General features: G+C 37.9%; 2 protein-coding genes across 2 annotated transcripts; both read left to right on the forward strand.

Moving 5' to 3' along the window:
* The first annotated feature begins 3,934 nt into the window (after window positions 1–3,934).
* LOC108576615 (odorant receptor 9a-like) lies at window positions 3,935–7,805 on the forward strand. The gene is made up of 5 exons (XM_017939636.1): window positions 3,935–4,166; window positions 4,234–4,720; window positions 6,747–6,846; window positions 7,498–7,653; window positions 7,737–7,805. The coding sequence occupies exons 1-5, from the start codon at window positions 3,935–3,937 to the stop codon at window positions 7,794–7,796; spliced, it is 1,035 nt and encodes a 344-aa protein (XP_017795125.1). The 3' UTR covers window positions 7,797–7,805.
* A 1,214-nt stretch (window positions 7,806–9,019) lies between these two features.
* On the forward strand, window positions 9,020–13,384 carry LOC108576616 (odorant receptor 4-like). Its single transcript, XM_017939637.1, has 6 exons — window positions 9,020–9,290; window positions 9,672–10,149; window positions 10,684–10,783; window positions 10,919–11,041; window positions 13,079–13,234; window positions 13,313–13,384. The coding sequence occupies exons 1-6, from the start codon at window positions 9,020–9,022 to the stop codon at window positions 13,382–13,384; spliced, it is 1,200 nt and encodes a 399-aa protein (XP_017795126.1).
* Window positions 13,385–16,043: the final 2,659 nt, after the last annotated feature.

The following is a 16,043-nucleotide window of genomic DNA, read 5'->3' on the forward strand; positions in this document are numbered from 1 at the left end:
AGAGGGAGTGGTTGGCGTAGTACGCAAAGCCTCGGCTTACTAAGCCGAAGGTCCCCGGTTCGATTTCCCGTTGGGGTCCCTCGATATTTTTCCCTAGGTTCCTACGATATGTAAAAAGCATCGTTACCAAATGTGTAAAACTTGTTATAAATACATAATTCGAACACAATATTGTGGGGGGTTTTGGTATGAAAGAGTGAATGCGAGAGAGTTGGTGTGATGAATGGCCTGGAAAGGAAGACGATCGTGCGTGACGCATTTGTTATGTTTAGACAACATGGGTTGTTGTCAAGCCGATCGCGGCGTGTGTGAGTGTGTGTGTGTGGGAAAAAAAAACGAGAAGCATCGAGCCGGAAGAGAGCGAATCGGAGCAGCGGTGAAAATAATAAAAGGACAGATTATAAGTGAACAGCACCGGCGACGCGTGGGGTTACTTTTATTCTAATAAACACAAAAGTATTTAACCAAATCCCACGATACATTTTTTTCCTACAATAAAAGATACAACAACGTATTTCTATATTTCCTTGGTCCTGTTATAAAAAGGGTGTGTGCACGGCTTGTTCCACCGCTGTCACCTTTTTATTATAGGGATTTACGGCTCGCGTTCCGAACGGTCGTCGGCAGGCTGTCAGGTGCTTGCGGAATTCGACCGGTATCACCAGCCTTGCGACGTCGTTCGGGTTTTGGTCCTGATATAAAGGCGCGTGTTTCCCGATTCGCGGTAGACGTGGGTGTAGATAGGAGGGCTCGGACGTGCCAACGTATGGTTAACGAAGGTAGCCGAAGGAGATGGTCCACTAGCGTATAGTTTACACCGTGTGCCACCGGATATGAAGGTGTTCGGTGTAAGACGGGAGGGCTCGGACGTGCCAACGTATGGTTAACGAAGGTAGCCGAAGGAGGTGGTTTATTCGGGATTGGTTAACGACGCGTGACACCGGAGGATGTGTCGGGTGTAAGACAGGAGTGCTCGGACGTGCCAACGTATGGTTAACGAAGGTAGCCGAAGGAGGCGGTTTATTCGGGATTGGTTAACGACGCGTGACACCGGAGGATGTGTCGGGTGTAAGACAGGAGTGCTCGGACGTGCCAACGTATGGTTAACGAAAGTAGCCGAAGGAGATGGTCCACTAGCGTATAGTTTACACCGTGTGCCACCGGATATGAAGGTGTTCGGTGTAAGACGGGAGGGCTCGGACGTGCCAACGTATGGTTAACGAAGGTAGCCGAAGGAGATGGACCACTAGCGTATAGTCAACGCTATGTGCCATCGGATATTGTGGTGTTTGGTATTCGCGCGTCGTAGTCGTTGATATACCTCGAGCGGTAAAGGTATATCTGTCGTGGTGTTAGCTGGTACGTTACTATTCTACTCAGGATGGGTTTGATTGAATACAGACACGAGTAGTTCTCTATATTCCTATATTCTATTATAATTACAAAGTTTAACGTTAGTCGATTCTTGACTCGGCAAGAATCTCCCTTCTCGACTTTACGCGGTGAGAGCGCGGAGGAGTCGTATACAGTACTATTTTGATTGACACTTACGAAATACGTACGCGACGTTTTATTGCTCGAAGGGGACTGGAACCCGATCTTGCTCGTATCAATACTCTGACGGACAGAGTAACGTTATGTTCAAAATCTGAATTAGAGACTGCCCCTGATCGTCGAAAATCCTGCCCTTTTATACACCGAAAACTAAGATTTTTGGTGGTGGGGAACGTTAGATTTCCGTGGGAATGGAATGCGAGCTCATCCCTTTGCTTGGCGACTATCGGGGGGGTGCGTGTTAGACTAAACATTAGGCGCCGTACGTTTCGGGTAGAACGCGTACGTAACAGTCCTATCGTCATGTTATAAAATTACAAACACGAATTTCACATATTCAGGTTATTTTCGACCCAGATACCTTAAGTGTACAGTTGAATCGGGGACTGTATCAGGGTTAATTCTTAATTAATTCTAATTGTAAGATTTGAAAATTAACTGCGACAAAAATCGCGATTAAAAGTGAAAAGAAAGTATCGTAATTGATTAAACTTCTCGAATTACCTTCATCCATGGAAAGAAGACGAGCAACCACTTTTAGACACGTTTATAAACGAGGAGAACAAAGTAACGTGGTGCAAGTTATTCAATTGAATTATTCAGCGAACGAGGCAGACGCGCGTTCTCAATGGACAATCAACTTAGGGACGCTTCGTTCGCGTTTAAAATTGATCAGGCGAATTTATCGACACTTATAGACACGAAACTATAGCCACCCTCCCGTCTGCTTTCAACTTTCGAACAAATTTTACAAAGAGGGTGGCTTCTGACTTTGCCAAAGCACGAGCATGCGTTCTCCTCCTATGTGAAGAACGAGAAATTCGTGTGTGTCATTTGCTCGTACGGTCTACGCGATTGTGCTACCAATGGAATTCGATCGAGGTACAAAATAGCAATTTTTATCGCAATTTTCAACTGTTGAAAATTATTGAATCGTGTGAAAAAATTAATTGAAGGAAATTTCAATAAAAAGGGTCTATCCCTTTGAAAATTAGCCCTTTTGCAACATCGTTTTAATTGCAACTTGATTTATAGATGTCAGCTTCTTTGCTCGACGATTATTTATGAACAAGGTGTCATTGCTCGATAAACTCTCCATCCTGCGAAAGGGCTCATTTTGTAGGTAGAATTTCAAAGAGTGTAATCATATATTTTTTTTTAATTTAAACACCTCTTGCTGTTACTAAAGGTCACTGTTACGTGCACGGAACGATAAAAAATAGTGGTTTTTAATTTTTCTAACTATGACGCAGGCTTCCAAAACATCTGAAAAAATTTCTAAATAATAAACATAACAGGCAGTTTCTACTGTAGCAATATAAATGTTGTCATTTGATAACTTCAATAAAAAATTAGCATTTCAAATGTTATATAATTTTTTAAAAATATATTTTTCATTCAAAAAATCTGAAAAAATTCTCCGATATGTAACATTCTGGCTATAGTATCTCAGATTTTTTTTGTAATTTTTCATCGGATAGAACAAAAGAAATCAAGTATGAAATGAAAATGATGTTTAAGTCGATAACTACCCTAATAATAGGGGTAGAGGGCTAAAATTTTATTGGCGTTTCATTTGGTTTAGGGGCACTTTTACCATGCTTATTCGGCTTTGAATGAAAGGAATTAAATAATGAATTAAAAATGAAGGACAGATCTTAAGAATTAAATGTAAGACAGCTGTTCCCCTTTTCTAAGTTGAATAATGTTCATAAATCAAATAGAAAAAAGGTAGAAAGTTGAAGATAGTCGAGGAATAAAATAAAGAGTTTAGAAATAAAAATTCACCGGATACGTTGATTTGATTTAAGACGTTCGACCACCTCCCCGAGGCCTGAAAATGATACCTAACTTTAGCATTTTTTTTAAAGAAAATAATCGACTCCATCGAAAACATTTCATAAGGATTTTATTGTATTATCCTTAAAGAATGTGAAAATATTTTTTTCGTTCAATTTCTTTACAAAATGGCGGCACTACAATGCAAATTACTAAATGTATTGCAAAAATATTATGTGCTTCTTCTGATCATATAACAGGCTGTATTTTGTGACAATTTCAAGTAAATTTTATGGACAACACCGTCCTTAAAAATATCATTCTAAGGAGAACGCGTTTAAAGTTTCAATTACTGGTGACGTACTTCATTAAATTGACTTTAATCGCGTAAAACCATCGAAGTTTTTCATTAATGCTATTTAAATTATATTTTTAAAGGTATGAACTATGAGTTTAAGCAAAAAAGAAAATTCCATTTTTTCAAACCTCAGATACCGTCTAACCTATTTATTTAAAAAAATTAAATTTCGTCTAATTCGCTAGAAAACTATAGACAATTACTTCAGGTTTGAAGGTAGCACTTGGATGGAACCGTTGGAACATGGAACTGGTTGGAATTTGGCCAGAACCGAGCAGATCTGATCAACGATGGCCGAATTTCAAGGCTTTGCTGTTCATTTTTGTGATAATATTTTTTGGAACCGGACCTCAGAGCGTGAATCTACTTTTCATATGGGGAGACCTTGGATTGGTCACGGAAAATCTGTCCACGGCTAATATTCCCGGCATAAACGCCATGATGAAACTGATTATCGCCTGGCATCACAGAGATGGTACGTATAAAAGACGAAATAAAGTAAAAGGAAACAAGGGAAAGAAGAATTTTTCATTTTAACAAAGCTTTCAAGCCCGTTATAAAATCCTTCTACGACGATTGGAAAACCTCAAGGACCAAGGAGGAGAAGGAGACCATGTTGAAGAGAGCCAAATTTGCGAAACAAATTTCCATCTGGTGCTCAGTATTAACCTTGACCATGGTCACTGTTTATCTAAGTCTTCGAGCGTGGATCATCTACCAGCTTGATAGGGCAAACCAGAAACAGGATCGTCTGCTCCTGTACCCTGGCTATTTTCCCTTCGATATTCGTCCAATAGGGGTACTACTGTCGACCAATTTTGGCCAAGTGCTCGCAGCGTATTCCGCTGTTATCAGTTACACCACCGTGGATACATTTATCGCGATGCTGATAATGCACATATGCGGACAATTTGAGATACTGAGACAGAAATTACGAAGGCTGATGGATGACGAGAAGAAGACCAGAAGCGTGGATGAGATTCAGAAGGAGCTGGTTTTGATCATAGAGAGGCATGAGCATCTAAATTGGTGAATAATTTTGAAGAATTTTCAGAGTAATTAAGTATTTCATGTGGGCAGTCCAATATTTCAGTATTATAATATCTCGATAATGCAAAGTCGCGAAGCTTCGATAATTCAATACGTTAGTGCTCAAATATTAAGACAGTCCGATATTGCAATAATCCAATATTGTGAGAATGGGACCTTCACACTCTTCAATAGGAGTAATAACAACGAGGAGTAATCGAGGGCGCCTATAGACGAAGTGGGTCCGATTCTTGCTTGGGCCCCCATTTGTTTTCCTCGGTTCTTACAATACCTTCATTCTGCAGTGCTTCCGGTGATTCAATACCTTGGTGCTCCGATATCAAAATGACAATAATTGTACAATAACCAAATACCCAAATATTTCAGTGCCACCTAATATTCCAACACTACAATACTTTGGATGTTCTCCCATTTCAATACTGCAATAATCAAATATTTCAGTATCACCCAATGTTTGCGAGACACCGCGATGAGGCACGGACCGTAGCAGTTCGCGCCTACAAGGGTCGTAAATCTTTGACTCGATTATTCAACACCGCGTTGACCCGAAATTCCTTACCACGATTTCGCGTGAGAAGGATGATTAAATTGTAGGAATGCGTTTTAACAAACAATATATTTATTCTATTTGGTAGTGAGTAGTGTTCTGTTTAGTTGAGTGTGTCTTGGTGAAAGTTCTGATCTTAACTGCTTTTCTAATTTTCGTAGACTTCCGTCGTCGCAAATTTTCCGGGCCGGGGAAAATCGGGGGTCAGTCTAGTCACCTGATTGGTAATTGGCTAAGCCAATCGAATGATGAATCCATTGACATCTACCTATTCCGTGCGCTCGAAACGCAGTCCGTGCGGACTAGACAGTGTCAGTGGGGGTGGAAGGCGTTATAATTGACAATTTGGCAACGTGGTGGAATTTCCGCCAGGCTTGGGTCCCGAGACATGACCTGGTCAATGGCCACTGGGTCCGGTCTCGGGGCCCTTTGGAAATTCATGTTTACGATACCTGCAATTAGCCGTTGAGGACGAAAAAACTCTGAAAGATACCATTTAGAGGATTAGAAAGGAACCAACTCTCAAAAACGGCTGTACCGACTTGCGTATCATAAACGTGCCAGCAATTTGCATTTCGGATATGGTCCCTTGTACATATTGCTAGCCACTCGAAGAGCCGTATAAACGGCAAGAAAAAAAAAAGAAAAGAAAAAAGGAAAGCTGAACCGTGGGTTATTGCTAGCCACCCGAAGAGCCGTATAAACGGCAAGAAAAAAAAAAGAAAAGAAAAAAGGAAAGCTGAACCGTGGGTACGCTGCGGAACACCCAATACCCAAATGCTTCAATATCTTGATGCTCCACTACTCTCATTTTTCAATACTTCAGTACTCAATATCCAAATATTTCATAACCATCCAATTATTCCAATACTACAATACCTCGGATATTTCAATACTTCAATACCCTAATACACAAATGCTTCTGTACCACCCAATGTACCAATACTTCAATAACTCGACACTCTACCACTACCCCTATACTTCCAATACTCAAATACTTCAATAACTCGATACTCCGCAACTCCCATATTTCAATACTTCATGATCTTAATACTCCAAAATATATACATATATAAGTATTTCAATACCCTGAAATACTTAGTATCCCAATACTCCAAATACCCAATACTCCAAATATCCAAGACTCCAAATATCCCATATTCCAAATAACCAAACTTCCAAATACCCAAGACTCCAAATATTCAATATTCCAAATAACCAAACTTCCAAATACCCAATACTCTAAATATCCAACACTCAAATACCCAATACTCCAAATATCCAACACTCAAATACCCAATACTCCAAATATTCAATACCCCAAATACTCAATACTTTAATTCCCAATATCTTAATGCCTCGATATTATAATACTTCATTACTCTAGCGTTCTAAAACTCGAATATCCCAATACCCCAACCTTTGGTAACGATCTTACGACAATTTTTCTCATTAAAGGTTCGCAACTATGATCGAGGATTGTTTCAACACATTGCTATTAATTCAGATGCTGCTCTGTACCGTCGAAATATGCTTTCAAGGCTTTTTATTCTTCGATGTAAGTTTTTCTATGTACTGTCTACTGTTTTCTCTGAATGACGTAAGGCAAGAAGGATGTCGTTAATTACACAGGTGATACTAGAAAACGAGAAAGGAATATTCAACGTGCAATTGCTTTTCTTCGTGCTGTTCGTATGCTTCATCCTTGTACACATCTACATTTATTGTTACATAGGAGAGATGCTACTCACACATGCAAGTACCGCGTTTCGCGGACTCAATCAACATATTCATAACTGTGTCGCGAAATACCCTTTTGTCTCATCTTCGATGCAAATTGAAAATCGACAGTTACGTTTCAATATTTACACATGCATACAAGAACCGAATATGCCTCCTATCTAAATAGTATTTACATGTTTTGAAGCGATTTAATTCTGATTAAACGAGAGTGCTTTGACGGGTTTTAACGCACAAATTTCTACATCCGCTGAAATTCGTTCTATGTAAATTTTCCTGTCTCTCATTTCTCGTCTATCGTTTAATTTATTCCAGTGATAGAAAGAGAGAAGGGAAAAGTTTTGTAAAGGAAATTTGGCGAAGAGAAAATCCTTGCTTTCGAAATACCATAATTACGTTGTACTGAAGCAAGAAATATACTGATTAACGAGGGAGTGGAAAATAAGAGAAATTATGTGGTATATTTCAGAGCAGAGAAATGAGCAATTCCGCTTACGAGTCAAACTGGTACAACGTCTCACCTCCAGAAGCCAAGTGCCTTTTATTTATCATGCACAGAACCGCTCGTCCACTTTGCTTGACTGCAGGAAAATTCAGTACCTTCTCCATGGAAATGTTCAGTACTGTAAGCCCGATAAATATTCATTTTCCAAAGTAGATGAAAGTAGATACAAAAAAGAAAAAATATATTTCACAATTTTATTTCAGATTCTGAAAACAGCAATGGGATATCTTTCAGTTCTCCTCACAGTTACAGGTAGCGATTGAACTTCTTCATTTAACAAAGAAAATACAGAAACAACAGACATATGTACCATCAATTACTTAGAATGAATTGAATATTGCAAGTTCTCTTAAAATTATTCCCAAAGATGAGTATCATAATTCCAGCACGCCATGATGTTCCTTGTAATAATTCACCACCATCCACAATTTAACTCTGAATATATCTGAGGTGGGTGAGGAACGCCGTTGCACTGTTTTCACCTCAATTTATTAAGATCTAAGTGCGGTTCGGCGGGTACGTCTCAATGGTTGATAAAGGAAAAACTGAACTAAGGTGTAGGTGTACTGGGTTTTTATATTGTTAGGACAGGGAGACAGGAGTAGCGATAGATAAAGATAGGAGTAGAGAAAGTGGTGGAAACGGAAAATTTGTAGAAAGCGGGGCCGTTCGTCCTCGTGCGAACCTGGATGCCACATGTGCGCTTCTTAGGCCACTCGAGGACGAAGACAAGTCTTAACCCGGAGAGAGACAAAAGAACGGAAACTAAAAATCTGAAGAAGTTGGAAAAGAGAAACTCGCGTGGAAGAATAGAACAAGGTTCGGTAAGGGCTTGTTGGCAGTGACGTACCCGCCACATATCGAACATTTTTCACAAACTTCTTACCCGATCACATTTCATCCCGTATCAAAGAAAGTACAAATTTACGATGAATATCGCGTGAAAGAAACACTTCCTATGGCACGAAGAGAAAACTCTGCACGTGTAGAAGTTTCTTACGGCAATTCAGCGTGTTCAATATTGATGAGATTGGTTTTTCTGTTAGGTTCCGTCAAACAAAATAGAAGAGTACGAATTATGGGTTTCCTTTGCTTGCACAACTTTCAGATTGCGGTTATTAAAAGTTTCGATGGGAAAAGATTTCTGTGACAGGGTGGAGAATGCGTAATGAGCGACACGAAAGGGTTGCGCGCGATCTGGAGGATCAGTTGTCGAAATATCCACGTCGAGGAAAGTAATCGAATAACACATCGAGGATAAACAAAATATTTTTTTTATACGTGAAACACTTGAAATTTTTTAATTAATCATTTCTATATTTTGGAAAATACATGTTCGTAGATTTTCCTCATTTTCGTATCTCAAAATGAGCGGTTCTTGAGATAGAAATTTAAAAGTTGCACAATATTGTATTTTTGTTTCTTTCCAAGCATTTGATTTATGATCTGACAATTGTTCGATACTTGTAATTATTGAATCGTTGAAATGGATTTTGCTATGGGATGGAATCGTTTCAGTTTATCTGTACTTGGCGTGTGGCCAGAACCGAGAAAGATGTCTAACCTGTCACGATTCGCGTCTAACTTTATATTCTGGTTCACGACTTTGATAACGGTTGTCTTCATATGCGCTCCCCAAATGACGCATTTGGTATTAAAATCGACGAATTTGGACGAGGTGATAGAGAATCTGTCGGTCAACATACCGATGCTCTTCTCATTGGGCAAGCAAATCATTCTGCGTTATCGTAGAAAAGGTAATTACATATATTTTCCTTCGAATTAATCCAATATTAATATTTCTCTCAATCAAGAAGTAGTTATTAATATTTGCCAAACGAATATCTCCCTAATATCAAATATTAATATTTTCCCCAATTAATGAAACCGATTACCAACAGTTCCCAACTTTATCAACATCCAATAGAATATTAACGTTTCTCTCAATTGAAGAGTAATAATTAATATTTGCCAAATTAATGTCGCTCCAATTAATGTACTACACAAATTCGTATTTCTTAATTTTCTCTCATACGAAATATTAATATTCTCCTCAATGAAACGGTGATTATCGATATGTATCTCCCAAATTTATCAACATCCAAACAAACTGATTTTCACAATTCACACGTCTCTAGCGCTAGTATTCTTAATGAGCCAAATATTCGACGACTGGGCGGAACCAATCCCGGAGGTGGATCGCCACACGATGCTGAAGACCGCGAAAATTAGTCGAATGATATCCATAGTCTGTTCTATCCTGACGTATGTCATGGTTTTGGCCTTCTTGTCACTTCAAATTTGGAGCAGCATGCAAAACACCTCGGAGTTCAACGTAGGAGGACTACTTATCCCGGCCACATTTCCATACGACACGAATAAAAGTCCTAATTACGAAATTACTTGGCTTGGACAATTTGTGGGGACAGTGTTGAGCGCGATATGTTATTCCTGCTTCGATACGTTCGTCGCTGTTCTCGTGTTACACATATGCGGCCAATTAACTGTTCTCCGCATTGCCCTCGAGAATCTTGCTAACACGACAATAAAAGACAACTACAGCAAGTTCCAAGAACGATTAGGATACATTGTGCACAGGCAGAATCAATTGTTCAGGTGAATGAATACGATTTTTTTTTATAACGATTCGTTGTGTGAAAAAGCAGGAGATATTTTTTTAACACGTTCTGTGTCACATGTACCACTAATGGTACACGATGGCATACTGTGATACATGGTGGTACACAATGGTACACGATGACCCACGATGTCACAGTGTGCCACATGGCGGTACACAATGGCCCACGCTGTCACGTGACCTACGGTGACCCACGATGTTGCACGATTTTTCGAAAGTGGAACTTTCGTTTAACGAAAAAGAGTATTTCTCGACTGAACTGCCCAAGCGAAATAGCGTCAAGAATTCAATACTGTCAATATTTCTTTCTGTAAATCAATATTTTAGGACGACTGTTCACCTTCGTTTTAGAGTCCTGCTAACAAGACTGAAGTATCAAACGGGCGGATGGAAAGTTCAACGTGTGCCGTAGAACGTGTTAAGGAAAAATGTTGTTTAAAAAGTTGGAAGATTATTTGCTAATTAATTTATGAAAGAGGGGGAAGTAGTTGAGGAAATATATTTTTTAAAAGGTACGCTGTGATAGTGGAAGATTGCTTCAACATCATGCTGCTCGTTCAAACTTTAATGTGCACCGCCATGCTCTGTATGACTGGATATCGCATGATGACCGTGTGTTCAAGTTGATCGACTATTGTTAAATATTTAACTTTTACATATTATTATTATTATTATTGTTAAGTAAGAATTATTAGAAGTAGTTGCATGGAATGAATTGATTTTGTTACGTTGTTCCTTTTATTATAGTCTGTTAATCAGGAGCAAGAGGATGTACCGATTATTGGAGTAATATTTTTTATCTCACACGTGACCTATACCATGTTACATCTATTTATTTATTGCTACGTGGGCGAAACACTTCTTGGACAAGTGAGTGCTCTAAACAGATATATATTTTAAAAGTATTCAAGATACTCTAAATACTTCGATTATCTTAAGTACTGTAAATATCACGGTAAACACTTGCAACGATTAACACGTTCACTGTCTGCTGAAGCACAGATAATTCAGGACAACCTGAACATATAGATACACTCCCATTCGTATGTACATATTAGGATACTTACTGAATGTGAAGCAAACATAAACAGTCGTTACAAAATTATCAAGATCCTAACAAAAGTTATTCAGTCTGGAATCTCGTAGTATAACATTACATTTAAACGAGAACGGTGGAATATCTCACGAGGAATTGAAGCTATGGAGATAATGTTCTTACAAAAGCTGTTTGGTATAAAGGAGCACATTATGTGGTGTAAATAATTTTCCTGTATATGTAGTAATGAGGGAGATATCAAAGTCAAGTTAATTTTTTTTAAATGGAACCTTGTATTTTTTTATTCATAGTATGGTAGCGTTTGTTGAGACGAATTCAACCGTGTGCCACAGAAAGTCATTTCGTTTTATGAAAAATCGAAAAGTAGCGAAGAATCGGGGAGTCAGGTTAATGTGTCGCATGCTTTCGACCAGCTAGATCCTACTTGACTGTGCTACTAATACAAATACTCTATGATTTTACAACTTTCCATAAAATGAAATGATTTAACGTGGCACTTCGTTCAATTCGTTTCACCAAACGCTATAATATTAAGAATAGAAAGATATAGCGTTTTATTTAAAAAAATTAACTTAACTTTGAATATCTCCCCCACTGCTGCACCTACAGAAAAATTATCTAATATCTCCCTATATGCCGAACAACTTTTCTAAGAAAATGTTTTTCATAATTTCACAGTTTTCGTTTAAATGTAACACCCCGTATACACGGTGGGCCACGTAAAGCGTGGAAGAATTGATGTATTTTAAGGGGAACAGTTTTCGGTGTAATTTAATTTCTTGATGATTATAAGTAGTTCCAGATCGTTCGTACAGCCGTTTCTGTTTTACCACGCGAGCAGAGCTGAGAGCAGTGGGCGGAGCAAATGATGTCGGCAGACGTAAAAGAAGTGGAGAGAAACGGTAGTGGTAGGAGTGCGGGGTCGTAGGTAGGCATGTGTTGATACGTTCGTAAAGCATTTCGTACTATCGGTTACTTCTTTCAACACGTGCCTGTTTTCGAAGCATAGTTCTCACTCTTAAGTCGGGTGATCGCTACTACATTCATACAGTTCCCCCACCACAGGATCGTTGCTCAAGTAGGCGTGGCCTCTATTCCGTGCTCCAATTTGTCTGATCACTTCGCGTAGAGCAACCTCGTAAGCGACCCTGCTATAGTAATTGAACTTGTCTCGAGTGTACACTTAGATATTTTGAAAAATATACAGTCTCGCTATAAAAAAAATGGTGATGACCTTGAACTGTCCTTGACATCTTCGCGTACAAGAAATTAAATTACACCGGAAACTGTGCTCCCAAAAAATACATCAATTCTTCCTAGCAATATTTTTACGCATTACGAATATTTTTGATAATATTCGATTGTTATACTTTACGTAGCTCATCCTGTATTTTTACTGATTTATGGTACTAACTTTGGTGAGGCAATTTAATTTGGGTTAATTGGGTTAATTTCGTAAAACATAATGGGTGTCGTAGCAGTCATGAATGGCAGTGTACATATACATTTTGAATTTTGCGTCAAAGTACTACCAATTTATATGTCTGCCCTTTGTATGTTAGATTAAACAGAAAAAACGTGTAAGTATGTGAAGAAACTCACTACTGAAAGGTGTAAATACGTAAAAAAATTCACTGCTCAAAGGGTTAAATGTAAGGAATGTATCTTTGAGAAGGCGAGATATTTTGCCAATGTTCAATTTAATATTTAATTTGTTAAGTTGTTATTTTTGTAATTTACACTCAGACTCCTTGAACAGTGAACTTTTCCATATTTTAATATTACTCTGAAATTACTCTGAACCTTCCAGTATTTTCAATACTTACATTTGCAAAATTTGCAATTTTTAGAGTACTGGAATTGGCCAATCTGCATACGACTGTAACTGGTACGATTTACCACCGAAGCATGCTGTTTCGTTAGTTATCGTGATATGTCGCGCGCAAGTGTCCTTTCAAATAACCGCTGGAAAATTCAGTCCCTTTTCTCTCGAGCTGTTTAACGCTGTGAGTCGAATTATCGCTTGAACTATAAAATATTCTCCCCGATAAACATAGAAAGAATTTAAAACGATATTTTGTCAGGTTTTAAAAACGTCTGCTGGATATCTTTCCGTGTTGCTAGCTATGAAAGACAGACTGGTCGAAGAGAACTGATACTTTATTATACAACCATTCCCGTTCGCGGTCGATAGAAACAAAACGCACTGAAATGACCGTTTATCGATGTCACACTGAGTATCCAATAAATATTTTGATATCTAATAGAAAATATGTCTTACACCAATATCCTTACGATATAAAAATGATATTAATATGTACTCACATATTGTAGACACAAAGCACTGTCTCCTTCGAAGACTATTTTCCTCGTCCTTCACCCACTGTTCGCTCTCCATTTCGAAAAACTGGAGAAAAGTATAATTTCTGTTAGAACTATGATCTTTTCTAATAATATTTTTACACAAAAGTGGGAAATTATTTCAATAAATACTAACACTCATGTAAAATAGAAAGATGTACTGTCCAACAAACCTAAAGTGAAGCCTCTAACGTCACACAGGGCCTAAAAGTGGGAGATGTAGGGGAACTTGCGACGGCTCGCTGTTAGTAGGCCAATAGGGATAGAATAAGGCTATCGCACTTACTCTTCTATGAACAATAGATGACGATCGGGTCTCGTTCAAGCAGTCGGTAAACAGATGAGCAGTCGATAATTGACTGGAATGATATTTTCAAGCGCTCGAAAAAAAAAAGACAGTTTACGTCGCGCAGACACCATAAACAGGCGAACAGATGCCTGCGCGACGCCAAACGACGTGCATCATGGTAAACTTTATTTTTTTATCCCATGTTCCCAAAATTTCTCTATTATTTCGATAAGCTTATTGTACAGGTTAAAATTCAAGCAATCCAGTGGTATTTCTTCAAAATTATTCTACGAGTGGGAACAGTATCGAATTAGCAATTGAAACTTTAGCAGCGATTATTGCTATGTTTATTGCTATGAAATGAGCCCAAGGTCGAAATATTATCTTTAAACAAAACCGAAATATTACGGTTAAAGTGACGACATGTCGTCTGATTTTGTCAAATTTTTCAAAATTTTAACATTAAATAGTGGCTGTTTGATGGCTTTTATTGACTGTAAAAAGTGGCTGTCGGTCTCTGGTGGCACGCTATTTTTCATTACAGCCAGAAATTTTTTAGCTCCTTAAGCAAGTTTTTAATGCGCCAAAATCTACTTTTATTATTCAGGAATAGGAAAAAAATATTTACATTTCAGTTTTCTAGCTGTTAAAAAATATTAATACATTTCCTTTACAATAACAATTTATTGTGTATGAGTCGCTTAGAAATTAACGTCTGCGCTATTAAATATATCTTACGCGCCAACGTAGGTTCTTTTATCAGCGTGTTACACTATCGACAGCTGACTTAAATTCGTTTGTCTAAACCATTTACTTACAACGCAACTTCCCCTCAAGGGCCTGCAGTGTAAGACCCAAGAGTAGTGGGGATGACTTGAACCGCCTCTTTTGCCTCCATTTTGCTAGGCCGTGACGTCAGAGGCTTCTTTAGGTTTACTTACTTCTTAGGTTTTCACTTCTTAAACTTTAGGTTTGTCGGACTATAAACACTTGATCATTTCGTCGGACTAATTTTCGAACTATTTAAACCTAAAATTGAACAAATTGAAATTCCAATTTTTGTATATCTCATAGTCGATCAATTTTACGCTTCGTAACATTTTTAAATACTGTATTAACTATTTGGATAAATTTATAAAAATCTAAGGATCTCGTCCGACTTAAATTCTAAAATTAGTTAAACTTAAAATTGCACAAGTTCAAAGTCCCAATTTTATACGGGGTGTTCACAAAAGTTCGGAACAAACTTTGGGAGCATGTACATAGAACTCGTTAAAACAAGCAACAAAGTCTTAATAAACATGGGTTCAAAAACCATTAGTTTCGGAGTTACGAGATGTTTTTGTCGGTAACACATCACTTCTGCAACATGCTACATACAGCATGTCCGGTTTATCTCAGAACACGGAGGTATCTCGAAAATTATGAATGGTATAAAAAAATATTTCAGACGAAAGTTATAGGACATAGAGGGCGACATATTGTTCTGGTATTGTTTTGACCTTGCAATGACCTCGAACTGCCTTGTAAAGGTCATGTTTAAGTTTTTAAATGGGAACGTATATTTTTTATTATGCATTCTGGTAGGTATTCATTTCAATACACACTTCGGCACATTTTTTCATAGAAGCACGCACACGTTAAAAGATCCGAGGTATTTTTTTGCTCTGGTGCCATTTCGGAATTTGAGCAAAAACGAATCATCAAATAAAGTGAAGAATATCTACGCACGCGTGCAAACGCTGTAATACTAAAACGTCAAAGTACATTCTTGTGTTTAAGATTGCTGAATGATGTCATATGTTTATTTACATAATATTACTACGATTGTGTTTACTTTTCTTTGGATAGGTTTCAGATAAATATGGAACAGAGTTTGTTATTCCGTTACAAGTTTATAACAGAAAACACCTCGTAACTTCGAAACTAATGGTTTTTGAACCCATCTTTATTAAGACTTTTTTACTTCTTTTGATGAGTACCCACTAGATGCTCCTAAAGTTTGTCCCCAACCTTTTTGGTATACCCTTTATACATAATCAATGAATTTTATGCTTCGTAAGATTTTTAAATATTGTGTTAACTGTTTAGATAAACTTTTAAAAATTAATATCCAGTGATAATTGTACTTCTGACGATGATTAAATTGAAGTATTTTTTTCACT

This window comes from Habropoda laboriosa, unplaced genomic scaffold, assembly GCF_001263275.1.
Source record: "Habropoda laboriosa isolate 0110345459 unplaced genomic scaffold, ASM126327v1 scaffold473, whole genome shotgun sequence".
Taxonomy (NCBI): domain Eukaryota; kingdom Metazoa; phylum Arthropoda; class Insecta; order Hymenoptera; family Apidae; genus Habropoda; species Habropoda laboriosa.

Bases quoted from the DNA above. Each gene is read 5' to 3' on its own strand.
- LOC108576616 (XM_017939637.1), top strand. From the start codon at position 9,020: ATGGATTTTGCTATGGGATGGAATCGTTTCAGTTTATCTGTACTTGGC. The intron at 9,291-9,671 runs GTAATTACATAT...ACACGTCTCTAG, and splicing joins TCTGCGTTATCGTAGAAAAG to CGCTAGTATTCTTAATGAGC. The intron at 10,150-10,683 runs GTGAATGAATAC...ATTTTTTAAAAG, and splicing joins AGGCAGAATCAATTGTTCAG to GTACGCTGTGATAGTGGAAG.
- LOC108576615 (XM_017939636.1), top strand. From the start codon at position 3,935: ATGGAACTGGTTGGAATTTGGCCAGAACCGAGCAGATCTGATCAACGA. The intron at 4,167-4,233 runs GTACGTATAAAA...ATTTTAACAAAG, and splicing joins CGCCTGGCATCACAGAGATG to CTTTCAAGCCCGTTATAAAA. The intron at 7,654-7,736 runs GTAAGCCCGATA...ATTTTATTTCAG, and splicing joins CCATGGAAATGTTCAGTACT to ATTCTGAAAACAGCAATGGG.